This window comes from Temnothorax nylanderi, unplaced genomic scaffold, assembly GCF_030848795.1.
Source record: "Temnothorax nylanderi isolate EJ_2023f unplaced genomic scaffold, tnyl_v1.0 TNYL_tig0050_pilon, whole genome shotgun sequence".
Lineage (NCBI taxonomy): Eukaryota > Metazoa > Arthropoda > Insecta > Hymenoptera > Formicidae > Temnothorax > Temnothorax nylanderi.
The window spans coordinates 828852-851902 of record NW_027249112.1 but is presented as its reverse complement, the minus strand read 5'-3'; the positions used below and the strand labels follow the sequence as shown (position 1 = coordinate 851902).

Sequence of the window (23051 nt, the reverse complement as noted above, 5' to 3'; positions counted from 1 at the left end):
TTTAAGTTGATATCATTAGTACGAATTGTTTATAGTTTTAAATTAATTTTAAATATTTATTAAAACATTTACTGATAAGAATTTATTATATTATGTCAAGATTATTACGGGTATTTAGATACGGATCTAGATATAAGAGGGTTGTCTATATATAGTTATACATATATATTTATACATCGATTGGCAATGTGTAACAGCCGTGGATTATCATGCAATTATAAACTTCTAAACATTTGTTAGTTTCTTGATTTTTGTTAGACTCAATTTATGAAATCTATAAATGAATAGTTTAAAAGTTTCAGTTCGTAACTTGGAAAAATTGTACAAACAAGTTTCGAGCTATATTGATTTATATTTTCAATTTGTTATTTTTATATTAAAATCGAGCGACTAATCCCTAAATACAACAAGATTAAAAATTAAAAATCTGAGAACAAGCAGATTTTTAATTTTTAATCCTGTTGTATGTTGTATACTAATGTACTACATATCGCAACCGTAATGTATTCTTTATTACCAGTATACTATCGTATACATTTGTGTACTACTATTATTATTATTCTTTTCTTAACAGATACCATCACCAGTGCCTTGGTTTATGACCGGCTTGAAAAAGTGTAAGTAATATTGACCTATTATTATACATTATATAATAAATTGCATGTTTATTGCTTAGATGAGACAAATGATAATTATTTTATCATGTATAAAGAAATCGGAAAGATAGGTATTATAAAGATAAAAATGAAGATATGATTTGTCTCATATTGTGTTAATTTATTACACGAGATATCAATCAAATTACATTGTCCAGAGGATTGTATATTTTTTTTCTATTAATCTTTGTGCAATATTTCTGAGATAATTTGTAGAATATTCCGAGAATAGTTACTACGCAATTAATGTAAGCAGTGAAGATACTTATGTTATCTGCGAGTGTCACAACAAATTAAATTAGAATACATCTCATGTCTATGTCGAGTCACGGTGAACTGTTCTTATTCAATAGTGATAGCATGCTTTGCAGCAATCTAAAATCATGTTGCGTCACATTGCCATGAATTTACCTGGTCTTTTATGTCATTCAACGCGCTTATATGCAAGATGAAATTCGTCTGGCATTTGAATACCTCGCATAAGCTGCATCGGCACCTATAATGCATTATTTAGCCGACAGTATCGCGACCTTTGCGTCGCGATGCGAGTGGTATTTTATAGTGTGATTAGTAGGAACGATGAGGCTATAATCAAATATCATGATTATAAGATTGACTTGTGTGGAGTCATCAGAGTTCCACATATAAAGTTATTGTAGATCAATGCACTCGAAAATATACATTTTTTTCTCGAGTCGCGTACGTTTTCTATAAATCTGAAAGCTGTCCTAAGCGTTTTCTGGTAATTATTCGCGGTGTTTGAAAATATTCTGAATAAGATATAATCTCGAAAATCTTATGAACGTATAAACTTTATAAAAATAATAATCGAAAAATAAACAGTCACATTTATTTATTAGCTTTTTATTTATTAGCTTAGTCCTCGGCTTGGCCGTATTTCTTAATGACCATTCTCGAGTTTCTCAAATTATTAGATCAATACAACATTTTATAGACAAGACATTGTCTGCCATTGCACTGTACTCTTTTGCTAATTTGAATAAGAATTATTTTGTTATGCTCTATATGCAAAATATACATTGCATCTATAACTAACTATAATCCGAAATAAGTTAATTTCTTGGTGCAAGGAATTAAAACTACGTTTTGTAACTTTGAACGGGTTCTTCTCTCTGTCAAAGTAGTTTTAGATTTTTTAAAGCGCAATTACTTTTCTCATGTGTGTGATTATTTATTTTCGGCTGTATGTTACAATCGTGTAATTTCGAACAGTCGATTAATATGTCGTAAGCAGTTGCAGTTTGCTCCAAACGATATTTTTTTTAAATCTTTATACATTTCACATGCAGCTTCTTAAATCAAAGATTTCTTGTTTATTCGCAGTAAGTCTTTTTTATTTTTATCTCTCTCAACCATATTAACTTAAGAACAAAATTAAAACATCCACACGATCGTAATTCGTATTTATTAACAGAAATAAATATCTTCTCTTCCTTGAATCTTGATAGCTACTTTAATGTATTTGTAACAAAATAATTTGTAACTTCAATGAAAATAAAATAAACTTAATAAAAAAATAGTTATAGAAACTAGTTATATAAAATAAACTTAATAAAAAGTTACTTTTTAGTAAGTCTATAAATTTTTATTAAGTATATATGTACTCATATCGCAGAAATATATCTTGATATGCCATGCTGATCATCTATTTGCTGTTGCACTTACATGATGAACGTACATACATGTATGTACGCGATGAAAACTGAGATTGCCTACCTGTTGCACACATCCTACTCCGGTATCTCTCATCTTCCGTGCATTTGTGAAATCCTTTAAGAGGCAACGCATCATCAACGCTACGTTGTTTGAAAATTTATTTGGCATAAAAAATTGCTCAAAATTTTATGCTTCCGATTTTTACGCTTCTGAATGTGATTAAAAAATGCTCATTGTCGACCGGCGCATTTCACTGAAGTTAGTGAAATTGTTTTATGTCGATGGCAAATATATTATAACTGAGATTCAAGAAAGGAAAGATATTTAACTGTCGACAGATACCGCAATTACAGTTGCGCGGATATTTTAATTTTTATAAGTTAATGTGGTTAAGAATAAGAGAAATATAAAAGATAGGATCGCGGGCGAAGAAAGATTTGTGATCCGTCGATGTTGATTATATATTGTGATTTCTAGCTTTTTACAACATCAGTACTGTGACACCCTGAATAACATTCGCGGTGTGGAATGACTTTGACGAAAGTTAAAGTAGAATTTAATAGCGTCATAAATAGAAAGGCAACCATTAATATATTACTTATATTGCTAACAATTTCTCGTATTTTGATATGAGTTGACTGAAATTTTCAATTTGCGATAACTTATCTATAACCTATAATGGAATGTATAATGGAAATTTGGATATTTGTTATCGCAATTAAGAGATATATAAGTAAACTAGATAGATTAATGTTAGAAAAATAATTAATCGTTTAGTTTTGGTATTGAAAAATAAAGTTATAATATTTAAAGTTTCGTAAAATTTATTCTATTAGAACAGAAATGTTAGAGCAGATAACAATACAAAACTCCCCCTTGTTAGATAGCTAGATAAATACTTTAACATTTAAGTTCTTTGCAGTTTTCCTTCGCGATTATTTTACCTTAATAGTTAGAATTTTATTACGATAAAACAAAGTTTATAAAAAATCTAAAAACTCGGAACGCTTACCCTTTTTAATTTTTAATTTTTAATATGAATAACTTATTAATTTGACATCCTATTATTTGGCTCGTATTGTTGGCCCTTTTTCACACTACTTATTGCTTTGTATAAAACGAGCGTAACAATCTAATAATTATTTTAATCGTTCAAATTATTTCCGCTAAAAGAGGTTTGCTTACGTTTTACGTAAGAAACTTTTCCTCCGACATTAGGACAGATTTTCTTGCAATAAGAACAACCGGAAAGATATACTTCCTTTTGATATCATATCGCATGGGACGATAGCATGATACAATTATTTATAAGTTCGTGTGGGTACCGACGATGTTGCGCGCGCGGGTTAGCGCTGATCAATTTAATTCAACGATATAAATCGGGCGCGTGCATAACGGTTTATTATACAAAAAAAGATCTAAACATTACAATGTAAGTTTAGTGCGAAAATCGGCGATCCATGGATTTTGTTATTTACGCACGACTTTTACGTTGTACACATAGTGCAGTTAGGAACGCAAACGCATGACTCTTTGCGGTTATTCGGCCTTTTACCGAGCGACCTCCGCAAAAAAATACGATGGAACGTCGAAGTTCACGAACCGTGATAGTCTCCGGTGATAAAGTAATAAGTGCATTTCGCTTCTGGTACTGCTCTATGGTTATGATGAAGCGAAATAATTATAGAATAAATTATACATATAGTAGCGAGATAGTGAGACCTCCTCCGTTGCGGAATCTAGGAACAAAGATCGGCATTCAGTGCATTCAAGCAAAGAAGATTATTGCTTACTCTCACACGTACACTTTAAACCGTTATATCGTACACGAGCATCAAAATGTCATTCGACGGAGAAAGAGAGATTGTCTTTCACGGAGGAACAATTCTCACACTGTCTCTGAGATTGCTAAATCGACCAGTACGTTCGACATTCTCGCAATTTTCTTGCCTCATTTTTCTCTTATCGAGTGGCTTTTGAAATCGAAGTATGCTAGCTAGGATTTTTTGCCTGCAAATAAATAAAATCACATATATTGTGTGCCATAAATGAAAAGAATATTCAGAGATTCACAAATTTACGATAAGAAAATTTTTTCGGATAGCGACTGTGTCGGAATCGTTTTATTTTGCTCTTCAATAATAATCTATGCGGAAAGCCGTCACGTCGTGTTTATCATTGTCGCCTCCAAGTTCGGAAGGTGTTTGGTGTATAAGTGAACGAACGTAGGTACTTATAACATCGTTCACAGGGATTCCAACGAAACTCAACCCACCCTAATGTTAACCCTGGTTTTACGAGCGCCGGCATTGGCCGGCGGGTCATGCGAACTCGACTAATATAATACGAACTTATAACCAAAGCCGAAGCCTAGGAGCTCGCTCTTGCTTTTACGATCCAGCTCGTTTTTAAAAGTTATCGTTATTTTGTTCACTTTCGGACGAAATAGTTTGTCCCCGAAATGGGTTGAAGGAAACGAAAGTCTGTGCACAGAGCTAACCACTAAACCTGAATTGACAACGTGATTCTCTTTTCTAGAGAGAGAGAGAGAGAGAGAGAGGGAGAGAGAGAGAGAGAGAGAGAGAGAGAGGGAGAGAGAGAGAGAGAGAGAGGAGAGAGAGAGAGAGAGGAGAGAGAGAGAGAGAGAGAGAGAGAGAGAGAGAGAGAGAGGAGAGAGAGAGAGAGAGAGAGAGAGAGAGAGAGAGAGAGAGAGAGAGAGAGAGAGAGAGAGAGAGAGAGAGAGAGAGAGAGAGAGAGAGAGAGAGAGAGAGAGAGAGAGAGAGAAAAAGAGAGAAAGCAATGTATACACAAATGTATCTACAATTTCCCACTGGGATAATACCACAACGGGATTATAAAGTCTTTTTATGAGAACGAAGAAATGCGGTGGAAAGAAGGGGATATTTTCGTGAACGGTACATTTATCATTGAACTTATTCTCCTATCATGGCGTTTTTGTTTACGTAATTTCTTTTGATTCGCGAAGTAATATATTTTTTGAGTCGTTTTCGAAAATAATTTCAGAGATAAGGATAATTCACATTTTCGTATACGAAACATCACCGGGAATTTCGCTTATGCTTACGTAAGCTCTGAAGTGCATTGTTGGAATCGGCCATAAATGCGCGCTAATTAATTTACAGCGTATACGTGCGCAGGTTAACCACCGGAGTTAATCATCGAAATTAACATGGGCACGTCCTTGTGGTATTATCGTGATCAGTGATAATGGGAAAGTGGCGCGACACCCGATAATACGGAAAGTCGGCATCACGCCATGACGTTGTAGAGGTGTTATACTCTAGAGGTGATTACAAGTATATGGGGATTGTAAAGTTTGGCTTTACGAGCTTGTATTTCAAAATATTAAGTTCGGGCTTTTAATAACGCGTCGTTATTCCTACGTGGAGTAGCTACGTGTGGCTTATGAAATTGGCTCGTGTTCGTTGCTTCATGTGATAATTAAGTTAAAGAGGAAGTTTGTTGTTTCTTTCACTCGGCATACCTTCGTATAATTGATATATATATGTATATATATCCTCACAATAACACAATAAATTGTCTTAATCGATAGACATTTCTGTCGAGACTACTGAATATGTTGCTAGTCTAATTAGTTAGAGGATGAAATTCGGAGGATGTCTTGAAGAAAGAAACCTAAACCACGGATTTTTAATTATGTGTTTTATATGTACTAATAGACCCTCATTACCGTTCTCGGAAAGTTAATCGGAGGGATACCGTTTGCGGTATCGGTTACGAAACGGAGAGAACTCTCGTATTCTCATACTGATCATCATTGAGATTTTTACGATCGTTAACTCCCTTTCGGTAGACCTCACCGAAAATCCCACTCGTAAATCTCGGTGTCGGTTTCCTTTCTTACTTGGCCAGCGTGCGATGACATTTCGTTTAGACTAACCACTTACAAAATTCGATAATCATTCTCGCAGATCTTTTGATCGAACCGAGAAGAATGGATTTATTGCACGAAACGCTCTAAAAATAGAACTGCTATTTCCAAGGATGCACGTGCCATTTTGAGATGGCATTTATGACAGTCTCAGATTATTTTTTATGTTACAATAATAGGAGTATTATTGCAACATTAGAAGTAAAAGAACAAAAGGAGAAAAAGTAGTGTTTCAGGGATTGCAAAGATATACTTAGGTTTTGATTAGATATTACCGTAGGAATCCTTAAGTAGTGTAATACATTCATGTACTTATTGCTAGACTATTACCAAATATTTGTGTATTTTCTCAAATACAGCCTGATGTTAAGACATAGGTTTTCATGGAATTCTAATTAAAATGTAATTTTATTGCTGCCTTATGTTAAGTCTAAAGACTACCTAAATTGTGTGTAATAATCGATACTGACTTACGAATAACTGTTATATTACGGGTCTTGTATCGGCATTGAGTTTATAGGGATCAATCTATCGACCACGGTACTTAGCAAGTTGCCTCTTATCCCAAGTAGGTAGCGATTGTTTTGAAATTTTCGTGAACACAAACAAAATTTATTAAGCTATGAAACTGTGTTACATATTAATTAACTAGCAAGACCAATTGTAGGATAAGAATTTCTAAAGGTCTAAATAATGCATTTAAATACGCACTTTCATACGAAATTGTATGAACTTTTTTCTTATTCATATTATTACTATTTATTAATATATTTTTTATTTTATCTTAGTTATGTAGTCTTTATATGTTTATATTTTCTGATAACATGATACCTTTCATTGATATTTTCTTTTCGCTGTTATTTAAAATGCTAATTTACATATACAGCTTTTTGTAATATGTAATATCTCTTTGTCAAAATTAGTTTAGTTTTTGATGCTATATGAATTATCGCTGCTGCGATGAATTATTTATCAAGCTGATCAAGATATTTGTAGCCATTCCTATGCGCAAGCCGCACACAAGGCGTTTGCTTTATAGCTTTATCGTATAAACACTATTAACAGGCAATAAGTTTGCGATTAGTTCGAGGTGAATAATGGCTGCCCACATGCAGAAGTGAACGTCTCGTTGAAGGATAAAGAGAATATAATTTGCGATTAAAACATCGACGCGGATTATATTATGGATTATAGTTACAGTTTTCATATATTTTAACGTGATTGAATCACTATATGATCTTCGCAATAATGTATCGATAAAGGCGACAAAGCGTTTCAGGAGCTACAAATATCTTTTTAATTGGAAGTATATTTCTATTTACAGTACATTAAATAGAAGAATGTAGATAATTCTGTTAAATTTAAAAAAGTTTTACATGAGAGTGTATTTAATACGACTTTCGTGTTGAACTTGTTTCAAATTTGCCGAGATAAAAGTATCATACATAATATAATATAAGATCGTCGTATCTGTGACAAATGTACAAAATACGATTCGACAAATCAACATCTCATATGGATTACGATCGCAGAATTTTTGCTTCGTTGACTTTACGATTATAATGCGAGCGTCAAAAGCCTGTTAAGCGAATCCTTCGCGTTAGCAAGTCGAGTGGCGTTTCCCGCATCAGTTTGACTCATCTCTCCTTCTCTCACAATGAAACCACCCTTTGTCCCGATCTTAGTTATTACCATCGTCATGTCACTGATGCGAAAGTTACGACTTGCTGGCGACGATATAATCTACAGTGCACACCGACAAAAATTCGATTTTTCACTTTCGTTTAACGTTATAGGCATTACGATGATACTACGGAGGCTTTTGTCTCCTTCTCGACTCCGTTTCGTTGCTTCTTTGTTGTCGCACATTCTTATCCTGAGGGAAAGAAAACTTCGAGTATCCCTTACGTTTTACGGCTACGATGTCTTTGCCAAGCGCGCCTGATTATGTTCTTCCATAGAACAGATTGATTTATCTCGCGTAACTGTCTGTAAGTAGCACTTTTAATGTGTCTCAATTTGTTATAGCACGTGATGTTCGACAGACTATCAAGCGTGACGGTGCAGAAAGCTGTAAAAGCAGTCCGTTCAATTCAAAATGTTTGTCATTCGGCCGTGCCTATTGTTGGCAGTAAACTATCGTAGCGCGTCGTTTTATGTATTTATAACGTTGCGTGTTTAGTTTTCTCATTTGGTACATTGATCGAATTTATCAGATTAGTTGAAAATCATTTACATTATGAATTTATTTCTTTATAGTTATTTTTAATTCTTAACAGATTTTGCTGAAGATTTTTAGAATTAGTTCGTATGTACCTATCTAGATTTTAGAAATTATTAAGTTAAGATATCTTTTCAACAAAAGTCTTGTCAGATTTTGCTCACAAGTTTTATAAAACATCGTTTATCGTTTGTCACGGAGAATATCTTTCCCTGCGGAATAATAGATGGAGCAATCGAATAATCGAAAAATCGAAAAAAGCGAAATCTTGATGTATGATTTTTAGTCGCTCAAATGTATAAGCCGCATATATTGAAGCGGTTTTAAGGGTGGTTTAGCCACGGGTAGAGGGATATGCTTTGACCACCTGATAGCAGGGCACTTCGATAGGAAGGAGGGTGCACAGGGTGGGTAGTAAAGTTGGTCACAGTCTAGCGAGTCGAGCCGGTTCTCTTTTACGAGGCACGGGGTTAAATGATCTGTCACTTTCTCTCCCCTCTCGTATCTCTTTCTCTGTGCGAGGCAGCCTACCACTATTTCAAAAATGTCATAAAATATTATGGTGCCCAGTGGTTGACAACGATCTGACGACAGTGCACACTTGCAGGCGCGCACGTGTACGAGTGTTCGTCGTGGCGCGATACATCCCTTTTTCTTCTTATATGTCATTCCTCTTGGTCGATGCTTACTCGATGCGAATCACGAGAAACGTTCAAGGAACGAAGGAATTTACGGTGGAAACGCGGGTCAGGACGCTTCATTTTCATTCTCGCGAATCGTCGCGCGAGCCAACTTCGCGTGTCCAAAGAGTCCTAAAATCTTTACGACCTTCGCCTTCTCTCTTCCGAGAGGGCAACGATCTTCGCGGCATCTCGAGCAGTCTCCGAGTGTGTTTATGGTTTCTTCGTCTCGCTTTCGTCGCCTCGTCTGCGTCACTCTCTCTTTCTCGTTCTGCATTGTACGTCGTTCGCGCATCGGTAGACAACGTTACTTTTGTAGTAGTAATACGTGCACAACTACTTCGTCTCGATACCCGTGAAACATGTCATCATTTTCTTTATTGAAAGTTCGGTGACATGCAATTACGATTAACTGTTTCTTCTATTTGTTTGTTTAATTTTATGGCCAGCCAACAATTAAGAGGCATGAATTTCATAGATGTAGATAGGCATAAAACGGAGGCTGCACCGCCTATTTTTCATAAGATGTATCTCATGCATGCATAGATATGTAAAAGAATACTAGCGCAACATTTGATTAATACAGAAAGACGTTTGGAGGCGGGGAGCGTTTATTTTACACTTTTATAGTTGCGAGTAATACGACGTTACACAGTCACAAACACATAAGTGACATTAACGAAGAAACAACGTTATCCTCTTTAACGCTACCCATGTTGCCTAAGCGGTCGACGAAATTACGATTACATCTATTCTTTCTCTTCTTTTCGCGAATCGAGAGCACGCTCCTTACACCCTCTGTGTTTGCGCCACAGTGGCTGACGAGCAAGAATTTTATGCGAACGCTTGACAGGATAGAATTTTACTGCTTTCGAAATGTCGTGTCTCGTAAAAGCCGCTGCGTTCATGACCGTTCCTTCGACTCTTTCCGCTGGAACTTATTGCGATTCCGCGTTTACTATTTTTATAGGCGACAGAGGAATTGTTGCAGAGACTTCGGTTATATTTATGGAAATAGTGTGGTAGCGAGGATAGTATTGTGGGATTATTTTCCGCGCCCGGTCGATAATCGATAATCGAGGATCGCGTATCGAACGTTTTCGCGAAGTTATCAATAGATCAGAGACCTATTTGCCGTTTGACGTATGTTGTAGTTCTTATTCCCGCGTAAAAATAAATATTTGTTTCAATTTTAAATATTTTAAATTACACCTATTTTTTAGATTGTTTTAAATTAATTATTTTAAATTGATAAATAGCTTATATAGATCACATATTTGGCTTATATCTATGGTTAGGTTGCGTTTGTGTCACACACGCTCCTCATCGACGAAACGAACCCTCAGTCGTATCATGACGGCGACGCGACGCTTGGTTTCGATTACGCGCGGTGACACAACGGTATCATTGCTACAAAGCTTGTTCAACCCCTGCATGGTGTGTTTGATGCAATGTCGTGTCCAACGTTATGCCGAGCCGCGATCCATATGTGAGGGAGGCACGTTTGACTGTGCAATACGAGCTCCTAGTCCGTGACGAGCTCGAAATACGCAGATCCTCTCGACTAACGTGTCAACGTGTTAAAAGTGATCGTTACTGCTCTACCTGCTGCTGAATACCTTTGTCATTGACACACGCAAGGGTTTTATTACGTTTTATTACGATTAGTATCAGAATAGTTGAACGTAATGATCTTGAAAATACTTTTGAGTTACTTATATAAGAAAGAAACTTAGATTAAATGGTAGCAACTGTTTTTTTTCTTTCAAATTACTTCATTGCGCGTTATTTTCCTTTAAGTCATGTAACTTTGGAGGTGGTTTATGTTGAAATTGTTCAAGCGCGAGAATAGTAGGATTTACGACGGCCCGGAGGTCTTACGATCCTTTTATATGAGTCGGACGCATACGATTTACATTCGATAGCAACAAGAAGCAATAATGACTTAGGGGATTAAAGTTTGCTGGCGGCACGATTCACCACGTAGAATCGAACTTTCAGATTTTTCGGGTTAACGTTCATGCTGATCCCGCGGTCTCGGAAACAGTTTTACGAGCGGCGCGTTTCATAGTTAGTTTTTTACGACGTACACTCCGACCCCAAGAAATTTTTCGTGGCACGGGTTGAGGAACACGACGTTTTATGAGGATCTAACAAAGTCGGCGGCGCTCTGCCTTCGTTAAGGACGAAACTGACGCGGCACCAATTTAACGAGCGCTCTCGTGTGATCAAAGAGTCCACTGCTATAAAACTCGCATAATCGTCTTTGTTGGCCGGACAGATCGAAGCTGGCTAATTACTACTTTTTTTATGATCTAACGCTAATTGCGACGATAAGACGGTATAACAGGTGACACGATACTTATCGCGCGCATCGGGTAAAAGAATTAAAAGGGTATACGAAAAGAGCAGCTCCAGCAGAATTATATTAATGAAACACCATAACAGACATTTTATTTTGTTTCTTTATTTATTTAATATGAATGTATATTTATCTTTTATATCTTCAAAATCAAAATTGGATTTAATAAAGTTGTTTCTTTAGTACATCGCAGTTTGAATAATACACTTTTAAGAGACTTGCGCACATTTCTATTTTGAAAGTATCTAGTTGAAATACATGATAGGTATATAGCAAAGTTAAAAATGAGTCACAACTATAATAATAGCTTTTGTGGTACTTAACATAATGTTATAACACTATACTTATGACATAATTTTATGAAACATTTTTATTATTTTATCGCATTTTTATTATATTTTTTGCGTATAAGATTCGTGTACGACAAATTAATAGATATTAGTTCTAGTCTAATTACATCCTTCGGTAATTCAATTTTGTAATTAAATTCCCAGTTTTCTTGGTGCAATCACAAGAATCTGATCCAAGTGGCAGTTGTTTGGGATAGGTTTTATTTTTTGTAGAAGATAGTGATAGACAAAAATAGATAAAAATAGATATTGATAGACATGTACGTTCCTTATTTATTTATGATAATAACATGAAAATGTCTTTATAGCGCCGATAATGCTCTGATAAGGCTATATGTTTGTAACTTACGTTACTTTGATTGCATTTTAATGATATTTTTATCGCACGTTTCAAGGTAACATTTTTCCATCATAGTAGTGCACGCTTTGACGACTTTAAAAATAATTATTTGTTTATCTTATTGATTTTCCAAGGATATTAGCGAATGGTTACATCTAGAATGATTACACCTAGAATGATTACCTAGGTTTGGATGTAGAAAATGTATTTGTTCACGTGTATTTATATATTAACTGATATATATAGAGATTCATTTTATGCATGTGATAACTTTCTATTTAATTAAGCAGTAATTAGATACTAATCCATTATATCATCTCCAAATGTCAATGTGTCGTCTTTAAGCTATGTATGTTGGAGATCTTGTAGTTTTTTCCTATTTTATAGATATGTTTTTATACCTTTTGGGTTTTAATAATTACCTCGCGCAAAACATTCGCCATATGCCAATGTATATGTATGTGATTTTAAAGTTCAAAGTCTCTTCTCGTTTTTAAACTACCGTGAGGATATTAAACGTATATCTCACTGTTTCACTGTCTATATATTTTTTGTAAGATTAAGAATTTGTGTCGCCGTTCGCACGTTGAAATAAGTTGTTCATTCGCATTTGTTCGCGCTCGTTTACTAGTTGTGGATTTATCTGTAAATGTAATATATAACTTCGGAATAGTAGGGTCAAAAAAATTTAATAGTAAAAAAAGATTATGAAAATAGCGAAGAAGCTAAGACCAGTCAAAGATACTTTAAATATCGATTACAATATAAAATTATTCCTGTTAACTAATGTTACACGAATGGATCGTGTTTCTTCGTTACAAGACGGGTCAATTAATATAATCAAAGAGTACGGACAGTCATTCATAACGTCATAGCGCAACATACTCATATCTTCACTAGAGAGACACACATCTAAATATTATCGGGATTATTTCATCGGTCCCGAATTTTAGCTATATACATTTCTCCGTTTCTCTTCTGCGAAAGGATTCGGTCGGATAAGAAATAAATATAAACGTATCATGATGAGATATGCACAACAGGCGTTCATCCTGTCACATCTGTTTTATCGCGCTGTTCACGGAACCGAATGATATCATTTGTAACTCCCCTCATATTACGTAATCGATCCTGTCGCCGATAATACGAGCGTAGATTACTGAGAATCGCATAGTAACGAGAGTGGATTTAATGCGATAATGCGTTCTCCTTCGGTTGATATATGAGAACAATCCTTATCACAAAGTATGTAACAGGAGGGAGAAGTCATACGTATAGAAGCTTATAAAATGTAATGTTTATATAATTTAATTATAAAAATGTTCCATTTTTGTAAACGGGAAAGTCTCAATGTCAGTGAGTTTTTTTTAGCGTAAGCTTACTATAATGCTAATGGCTTGAATTTAATTCTTGAATAATCAAAAAAGCCCAAGTCTCTTAAAAGCCCAATTTCGCAGCGTGTTTCCGAAACAATACCTAAAATTTTCTTAAATAAGTATATTGCATATTATCAAGTTTGTCAAGGGAGTTTGATTCTTAATTTGTTAGTGATTTAAGTTACGGACAGAATGAAATATTAAAAGGCTAACTCATCATCTACGCGACTGCTTTAGAGCTTAGGGTTAATAGCGGATAATAATAGACTGTAGACTGTTATATTCGCTGTATTGCGATGTCCTTCTTTTCGCGTATTATAGTGCATCCCATGCAAAATGGCGTCGCCTGGTGAAAGTTTGTAGCGAACAATAGATGCTTGAAGAACAGAAACAGGAAGAGAAAGAGAGATTTTGGATAGCAGTTTTTTTTCCTTTTTCTGTTTCTTGCTGCATGTACACTTGGCGCGAAACACTACCGTGTTTCGTGATATATAGGAATATGTGTGTGCTCTTTCCAGTAGTGGCAGTAGTATTATAGTTCAATGAGTTAAAACGCGCGCGCGAACTCGAAAGTCACGCTGCTAAATCCCTTCTCCATGTTCTCGTTCTTTTCCCCGGAACTCTTCCCCATCTCGGCTCCTCCCATCGCTCTCTATTCTTCCTCTCTCGCTCTCGTCATGTGCACACGCGCGCACAGCAGCACGTGGTTGGCCGGGTACACCTGGGCGCGTAAAAGGAGGGAACCAACGCCATGCGTCCCGGCGACGCGGCACGCGGCACCTGCATCGCGCCGTTGTCTATTCCGCTGGGTCGTACGGGTCGGCTTCGCAGCGATAGAGGGAGGAAAAGGGAGCTATCGACATTAGCTGGGAGTGGGGCAGTGATGGTGTTCAAGAATGGACGGGGGTGAGGGCACGAAAGGCAAGGGGCCATTTCCTTATTTTAAAAACGATCCGGGGAGTCTTTAGTGGGCGGAGCCACAAGGACTAGATGCGCCACTATTGGTTGCCGCGGTGTCTAATATATCATAACGTAACTATCGGAGAATTTGTCCGCGACTCTGTTTGATTTTAGACTCCATTTATCTTTAATCCACTATTAACCCTCTCCACAAATTCCCTCAGTTCAGATATCCATGGATACATTTATTCTCATATACCTAATATATATGTATACATATGCATGAACACAGCAACTTTCTCTCACGTTTGAATCTTTGTTGAATTTCAGATGGCTTTCACGTTTTAACAAACTATACTCTGCAGGAAATACAGAAGTCTGGTTTCACGGTCTTGAGAGATCCTTCAAAGATGTGGTATATCTTAGCCAGCCTCAACAAATGTGCCTATGACTTGTACGCGGGAATTAAAAATAATGCCGCTTTGGAATTTGCTGCTAACATCTCTCAAGGTGAGACATTTTTTTAAATATTTCCGTCAAGGTAAAAAAAAGAAAATATTTTTGGAAAAAAGCAGTATCGAACGCATGTATTAAAATTTTCTTTTTTAAATTTTTAAATCATCGACTTAGAAGTATTACATACGATTTAAATATTTAAGGCTCCTGCTGGCTCGATTGTCAAGTCCGCGTTGATACTATCACACTTGGCAAAATTGTGAATAAGACGTGAAAAATAACGTGAAAAATTATTCTTGCAACTTACAGCGTCATTTTTCGTTTTAGAGTAGTGTTTTTATATTTAAAATATCACAGAGTGTGTTAAAATACCGAAGATTTTCATTTTGTTATAATTAATATGTAAAAGCAAATATTTATTTCAATTCGGCAGCTGTCTAACAACTTGCTTTCTTACCAGATTAGATACAATTCAATTTTACACATGTGGGTTATTTATTGATTACTCAAACAAAAAAGGAATTTTTTGTATATTTTACAAGTCTATTCTATCGATTACACTATTTTATTGAAAAATATTTTTATTTTAATGTATGTTGCAAGAATTTTCATGATATATTTTCTCGCTCTGACGTCAATCCAAGATGACTGCAATGAGTGAACAAGAGCCTTAAAAAATATGTTTATTACACAAAAATAAATGATAAGCTTTCTAGCAAATAATGATATTAAATGTAAAATATTTAAATTTAAATGAAGAACTTTTCTTATTTATTACTACATATATAGAAATAAATATAAAACTACATAATAAATTCAATATTATAGAAATATTAACTTGAATTTTTCTGTCTTATAGCTATAATTCGTCAGTTGAAAATTATTCGCCGGAATATCGTGCAAAATATAACTTTTTCATTCATAATTATATATTTTATATATTTTCCATTTTTATTTAAATATAATTTATTTCCACCTTGAATTACATATAATCGAAAATTTAAATTTTGAAACTTAGCATTGCTCTTCTAATTATTTGAAGTTTATAATTAGATTTGATTACTTCTTGATAATACTAATAATGACCTCCATATGAATGGAGTAATAAAGAAAATTGATTAAATTTAAGCCAGAAGCTCAGCAATATATTTTATAATGCAAATTTATGCCCTCAAGAATTGGTACAAACTTAATTGGGAACCAGCGCAGCAACAAGAAGATATATTTAATGTTTGCCGATGTCAGAATAATAAATCGAAATTGGCATATAAATATTAAAAGCATAAGTATTGAAATTTTGAAAATCTTATTGCTGTTATATTTAAAAGATTGCGGAACGATTTTTTTAAATGAAGAAATTGTATTGTGTTTTATAATTTCCATCTTACATGGCTATACTGAACACAAAACGGAAAAAAAATTCGCAGAAGAAACATTGCGATAAATAAAATCCGAGATTTTCTAAAATACTTGCGATTAAACGTTAACTATGAATTATAGGTACATGTTTATTTTCTTCTCTCAAGAACCTTGCCAACTTCGATACGATTAAAATTCTATTTCCACGTACACCTGACATCCGTAGGAAAATACGTTCCCGTGGAAATTATTTATAATTATATTCCGATGAAAACTGATGCCTTGCTAATTATTATAAAGTGCTTGATTGCAAAATTATTTAATGTCTTCGTCATGAAGATAATCTTGAGAAAGCTATAGAAGAAAAATACCAGAAAAGTCGACGAAAAGTCTTTTCTCGCCTCAGAAGAAACAATTTTGATCTCGTCACAGAAGATGTTGCCTCGTTATGTCACGAAGATCATGCAAAAACGTGAGAACCTGTTTGGTGTTACGGCGGTGCGTTTAAACGCGCAAGTTTTACGTACACGCCAAACATTTTTAATTCCATTGTATTCTCGCAGTACATGCAATGGCAAAGCAGGCCGATAATGCGTGGCTATTGATGTTTTTCTACACCTGAAGATCTTCTCTTGCACCATCAATCAATAACGTTGCTTGAAAATAATTGACGATTGTGTATAACTTGACAATCGGAATAAGAAATAATGTTATTGCAAAACAGGTGAGAATTAGTGAGAGAATCTAGGTGCAGGTGAATAATAAATAAACGGATTAACTCAACTCATTTAACTTTCATTATCTGCTTCGTTGATAAAGCATTTTATTAAAAAATTACGTCTGCGAATTAAAAATATTTAGTTTCCGAACCTGAATGTTGCCAATAATATATACATTTTGCGTATGTCTATATTATTAGAACCGGACTCCTTGACGTACAAAAGTAACATATTATTATCATTGTTACATAAAAGTAACATATTACCACACTTATAACACTCCGCAGTAAATATACGAACCGTGCCAAGCAGGAATCGTTACCGGATATTTTTGCAATTATAATGTAGCCGTCGTTACATACTTGTCTCAACTCTCCAACGCGAGTGCTTAATTTTACTATTGGATAACAGCCAGCGTAAACGAAAATGATCTTTGCTAGCTATATCTGATTTTAGTACCTACATCCAAAGTCGATATTCTATTTCGCTGACTTCCGTGTTTTGTAAAGAATATGCTACGCGTAAAAATAATATAAATAATATAAATAAAATAAATGAGCATCTAAACGGTGTTTGTTAAACGATGTTCGTTAAACCACTTGAATATTCTGATGAGAATTTTTATAAGAGACTCAAGCTCGCGGGGAAAAAAACAGATTAATCGGTTATTAAAGATATGCGTAGCAGATCCGGTTGTCTTATCCCGAAGAAAGTCAGGAGCGGCCTAAGGCGTCAAAGAAAAATACACGTTTCTTGCTAATTATGACTGTGGATAATCGATACTCGGATAAAACCTTCTCTCCTTCGTCGTAAATCGCTTTGGTTCCGGATCATTGACTATTCGCCCAGAACCGTTGCGAGATACTTTATTTAACGGTCGACGAACGATTTACGGCAGCGCTGAAATAACGCCACTATTGCACCGTGTCGCATTCAACAGCAAAGTTGTTGACGATTAGTATCATTGCCACAGATCTTGCAATTAAACATGTGATGCGCGTATCTAATAAGCTTCATGGCACAGCCTCGTATAAATAATTACTTCGTACGACGTATTTTCGCGTGAAGCTGAAGCCGTTAGGTTTAATCTATGTGTTTATGCTATAGTTATATCTTTTTAGTCGTGTAAGTTTACCCGTATTGAAAATATAATTTTAAAAATTAAACTTTGAAACATTTTTCTATTGCATTTTTATATATGTCTCGAACTTACAGCGCTATTTCTCAATCACATATTTTCTTACGAATTCGGATTCGTCCTTTGCATAAAAAAGATTTGAAATTATTTCTTGTAGCTGCAATACTTTTTTAATTTTTAATTTTGTTTTTTAATCTCGACAATTAAAACTTTTATACCACTAGTGTATTTCAAATAGTCATGTGAACAATTTATGTATTTGAGGTAAATTCACGGAGATGACAGTTGCTAAAAGAAAAACAAGTATGTGTTAAGCCAATTGATTACTGTTTGACTCTACTTGACCATTATAAATCGCTTATAGTTTATTTATGGAAAGGGTTTAGCGCCTTAAGACATAATCTAATCATATACACTGAAAAAAATTTATTATTTGCAAAAAAATAAATTTCTTTGAATTTAGTTTCCTTAATTCAAAGAAGTATTGGCGAATTTATGCTTGTAATCTTATTATAAAATCGTCATTATAAGAATTACAATATAGAATGCTTACTCAGTGCTCATATTCTTATTATTTTTGTGTATTTTTTTACATGTTACAAGTAATAGTTATATATATATATATATATATATATATATATATATATATATCAGTATTATTACTAATTATTGTTGTTATCAAATTCACAATTTGTGATCAAACCCAGACTCGTTATCTTTCACAGACTTGCTAATTAGTCGTCGCGCATTTCGTTAAATTATATCGTTAATCCCGATTATTATTGTTTTGGAATAAACATCGCAAAAGAATGAATGCAATCTCAGTTTTGTTTGCCCGGTTGGATAATTATATTTAAGTCTATGCGGAAAGCGACATTCCAACGACGCGACGATGGTATGAGCAAGTGGACGATTAACGGCTTCACGTCTCACTAAGCACATGGTTACGCACTGTTACTAACAGAGCATATAAAATACATGAATTTATACGGGTATCAAATACTGTGTGTGACAAGATTAATATATACTAGATATTATAATAACATGTTAATATTAGCATGTAGTACAAAGAATGCATATCTATCTATCTATAATAAGTTCTTGAGTGAGAGTCGTCAGTTGGTTAAAGTATATATAAAAAGAACTAGGTCAAGAGGTCAAATATACATTTTAATTCAGCTTAATGTATAATTTCGGAACGTTCCAAACGTGATTTATTTATACGAATCTTGCGGGAATATATTTGATAAATGAGGATATCCTAATTAATATAATCGTATTACCTCTCTGAAAGAAAAACACGTGCATCTTTCGTTGACTAATTTGACGTATAACCAACATGCACGCGTGTCTGACAAGTCTAAACGCATCGGAATGACACTTGCAGTTAAATAGCGGATGTCCACACCTCCGCGCACGTGTCAGAGATTAATGACGCTCCTCGTGAAGAAGTAAGAATGGCTTTGCCATAAGAGTAGTGCCTGCGCGGAGGTAGCAGCACCAGTCTGGTGTAATGTAAATAATAAGTCAGCGATACTAATGCGCGTATGATACACCTTAATTACTTCCCACGTGTCGATGCCATAGTTCACATAAGTGTGAAATAAGCACATTACAACAATATTATTTAATTGTGGGCATTTAAAATAATTTTTCGAGATTTTGTTAAATTTACTGATGTTTCACAATAATAATCTCTTGCATAGTTCCTGAAGTATTGCAATTGATACGCGGATTATGTTTTCGGGATCTCTATAAATTACTGCAATTAATAAAAATTCTTTGATTTACGTTAGATTCGCCAATTAAATAAAATTAAAAACGAAATATTTGATCGCTTATTTATGAGAAATAATTTGGATTGCAAAAAATTAAAAAAGCATAACATTTTGCAATGTGTAAATTGATTTAAAGTCGGACACGGCATTTCTCCGATGCTCTCAAGTACAGGTCGCGAGATGATTAACAGCTTGTTATCGCGACCGACATAGCGCAGAAAAAATTATGCTTATTCGTAATTTAATGCGTACGATAATTGCATGCCAACACGACTATATCGGGAAAGATATAATTAAAATGCATCCAATCGCTCCTAAGTCGCTGAAGAAAAAGCAAATCGAATAGACTTATCGATGATTCGTTTGCTGCATGAATTCTAATGAGGGAAATCGGATCGTCCAGAATGTCGCGTTTGAAGCGCGATTAATACAATTCCATAAGTGTTAACTGTATGAAGATAATAAACAATAAAAATCTGTAAAGATAATTACCGATTACTGCGGTCGCGCACGGCTAAGCCGCGTAAAAGGGTGATAACGATTGCGATAGCACTGATAGGAAAGCACACACACACGTATCCGTTACACGCGTGTTCGTGCATACGAGCGAGTAACAGTCGTCTCATGCTGCGACGCGAAAATATATTTTCATACACCCCCAGACACTTTTGGCACGCGCTAGATGGATACTTAGCGCTTACGATTGGTCCACTTGACGTGATATAACCGAGACGCGTGCAATACGTACCAACGTGATGCGAAAATATCTCGTGATGTTGCTGTTTGCCGCGTCGGCCGCATCATTGCTAATCTTTGCGTTGCATCTACCGGCCGTGGCGTATTTTCCGTGTATAAATATATATACTATGGTTTCAATATCACAATTCTCAGAAAAATCAGAGTATAGGAAACATTAGCTGTGATATTTTTCAAAGAATTTTTTGATGGTTCTTCTCGATAAGTAAACTAAACGTCATAAAAAAACGCGTTTCTCGACATTCGTGCTTTAATATTGTTTTTTGTACAGAATCAATAAAATTTATCGCGTCAAAAGAACAAAATTTTCGCGTTTTATTGAGACTACTATATTGGATAATATCATTACGGATAGCTAGTATATCGCGAGACTTATTGCGTATTATGTGTTGAATCTTGGTCACTTATGACGTGTTAGAATCACTGGAGAGACGATTGACCTTGCGTAAGTGTAGTCTAGTGATCATGCACTGGATAACATATCGCTAAGTATACGCATGTGTATCTCACATATCAACGCATGTAGATACGTAACTGTCAGGAATGAAATAGAAAAGCTTCTATGTTTTTAACCTAAATAAATGTTCGAATGAATGGTTATTGAAATTATATATCAAACATTGAATAATTTTGCAAATTTCGAATGTACTCCTATATATTTTTATAGTACAGTTATGTACCATTCATATATATAATTTCGCAATGCGACTCATTATTATCTAATTCATAAGCATTATATTAATTAAACAATTTCAACAATCAAGTTACAAAGATCAACATCAACAAACAAGGACTCATAATTGCAATAATATGATGTAAAATTGGGTATGCGTTGATAACAAATGCATTTGATCACGCTAATAATAATAAGAATATTAAATTGACAAGTTCAATATCGTTTAAAAATAAAGTATCGTCGATTGGACTAAGAAACATGCCTAGCGAACGAGATTGCGGTGAACGTTACACCAGAAGTATGTATGTACATACTTACATTATCTTGCTCGGTAGGATGAAAAATTAGAAAGGCACTTTTCGATAGCAAGCAGGTGAAAGAGCAATGTGGTGTGGTACGACCTCATTCAGATCCAGTATTTGCCTGGAGAATATGCGTGCATTTAAAATTATCAGTTTTTACCAGTTTGATACTAACTTCCGTTAAACGCCTTATAACGAACCGAATAATCTTTGAATGTGAAATTTACGTCGGCCTTCGAGAAAGCACGTGTAGCATTAAAGCGGACTATGGAATTGCAAAAGAATAAAATGTATCGCTAAACGTAATAATCTACACTTTACCACCAGGTCCGAATTATGTAATTTGATCTTCTGTAAGCATAAAATGCGATATGAATAAACGGAAAGGATATGTTACTGAAGCTGCTTACTGAAACTGATCATAAAGATAAGGCGATTTAGATAATAAAGATTGTTAGCTTCGACATATTTTACAAACATCATTAATCTCATTTTACAATAGGCTCTGCTAATTCATGGTTAAATTGCCGAATTGATATCACAAGCAAAAGATTCTGCATCTAGAATTAATATTGAGAAAAAACGGAGCTTCTCCTTTTCCTGTCAACTCCTATGTATACTCCATGACTTCTTGACGATAAGCTGAAGTAAATAAAGATTGATGTACTCTATGACCATGTAATACACGAGAAACACTCAGCTTTGCACAAATACGGCAGTACTCGTATCTAACATGTCTATACAATATACGACACACGGATACACAAATACCGTATGCTGAGATCATTTACACACGATACACGCGTTTCGTTTCAAAGCGTAGAAGAATCGCGTTTCTAGATGAACGTGACGATTATTGCTATTGACTTAGGCGAAAAAGCTGACATATTGATGATAATATTCCATATCTCAAAATCACTTGCATCGATGCGACCGTTTGATAGCCGATGAGTTTCGTTTCCCGAGTAAATTGTGCACGCTCTTTTGCACACGCGAGAAGAAGAACGAGCATGCACCGGCAGAAAATGCCGTGTCACGCGGAATAATACACTGCCGAGCAATGGCGGCAATATCAGGCCATTAACTTGAGTAATTAGATTTTCACGGTTCACTGTCGTTTTTTCGCGACTAATTCACCGATATTATCTATAAAATTGCACGTCGGGAGCAGTATAAGCAGCACAAAATACGAAGCAATGTACACGAAGTACTATGTTTATAGTTATAGTATATATTCATGAAAAAGTATTCTTTACAGTGCACAGTGTGTTAACATCGATTGATCATCGCGTATATCGTATATTAAACAGAATCTAACACTTTTTTTTTAATCTGTGAAGAAGAATTCTGTAAAGATTAAATGATAATATTTTACGAATGTTGTTGGCCGTT

General features: G+C 34.9%; 1 protein-coding gene across 1 annotated transcript in view; it reads left to right on the top strand.

Annotated features, from left to right (window-relative positions):
* Dsx (transcription factor doublesex) overlaps positions 1 to 22123 on the top strand; it is a 31894-nt gene extending 9771 nt beyond the window's left edge. Inside the window, exons 4-6 of the mRNA XM_071706243.1 lie at positions 575 to 617; positions 14806 to 14985; positions 15791 to 22123. Of these exons, the coding sequence (XP_071562344.1) occupies positions 575 to 617; positions 14806 to 14985; positions 15791 to 15912 (345 nt within the window). The 3' untranslated portion in view covers positions 15913 to 22123. The remainder of the gene's footprint in view (positions 1 to 574; positions 618 to 14805; positions 14986 to 15790) is intronic.
* The last annotated feature ends 928 nt before the right edge of the window (positions 22124 to 23051 follow it).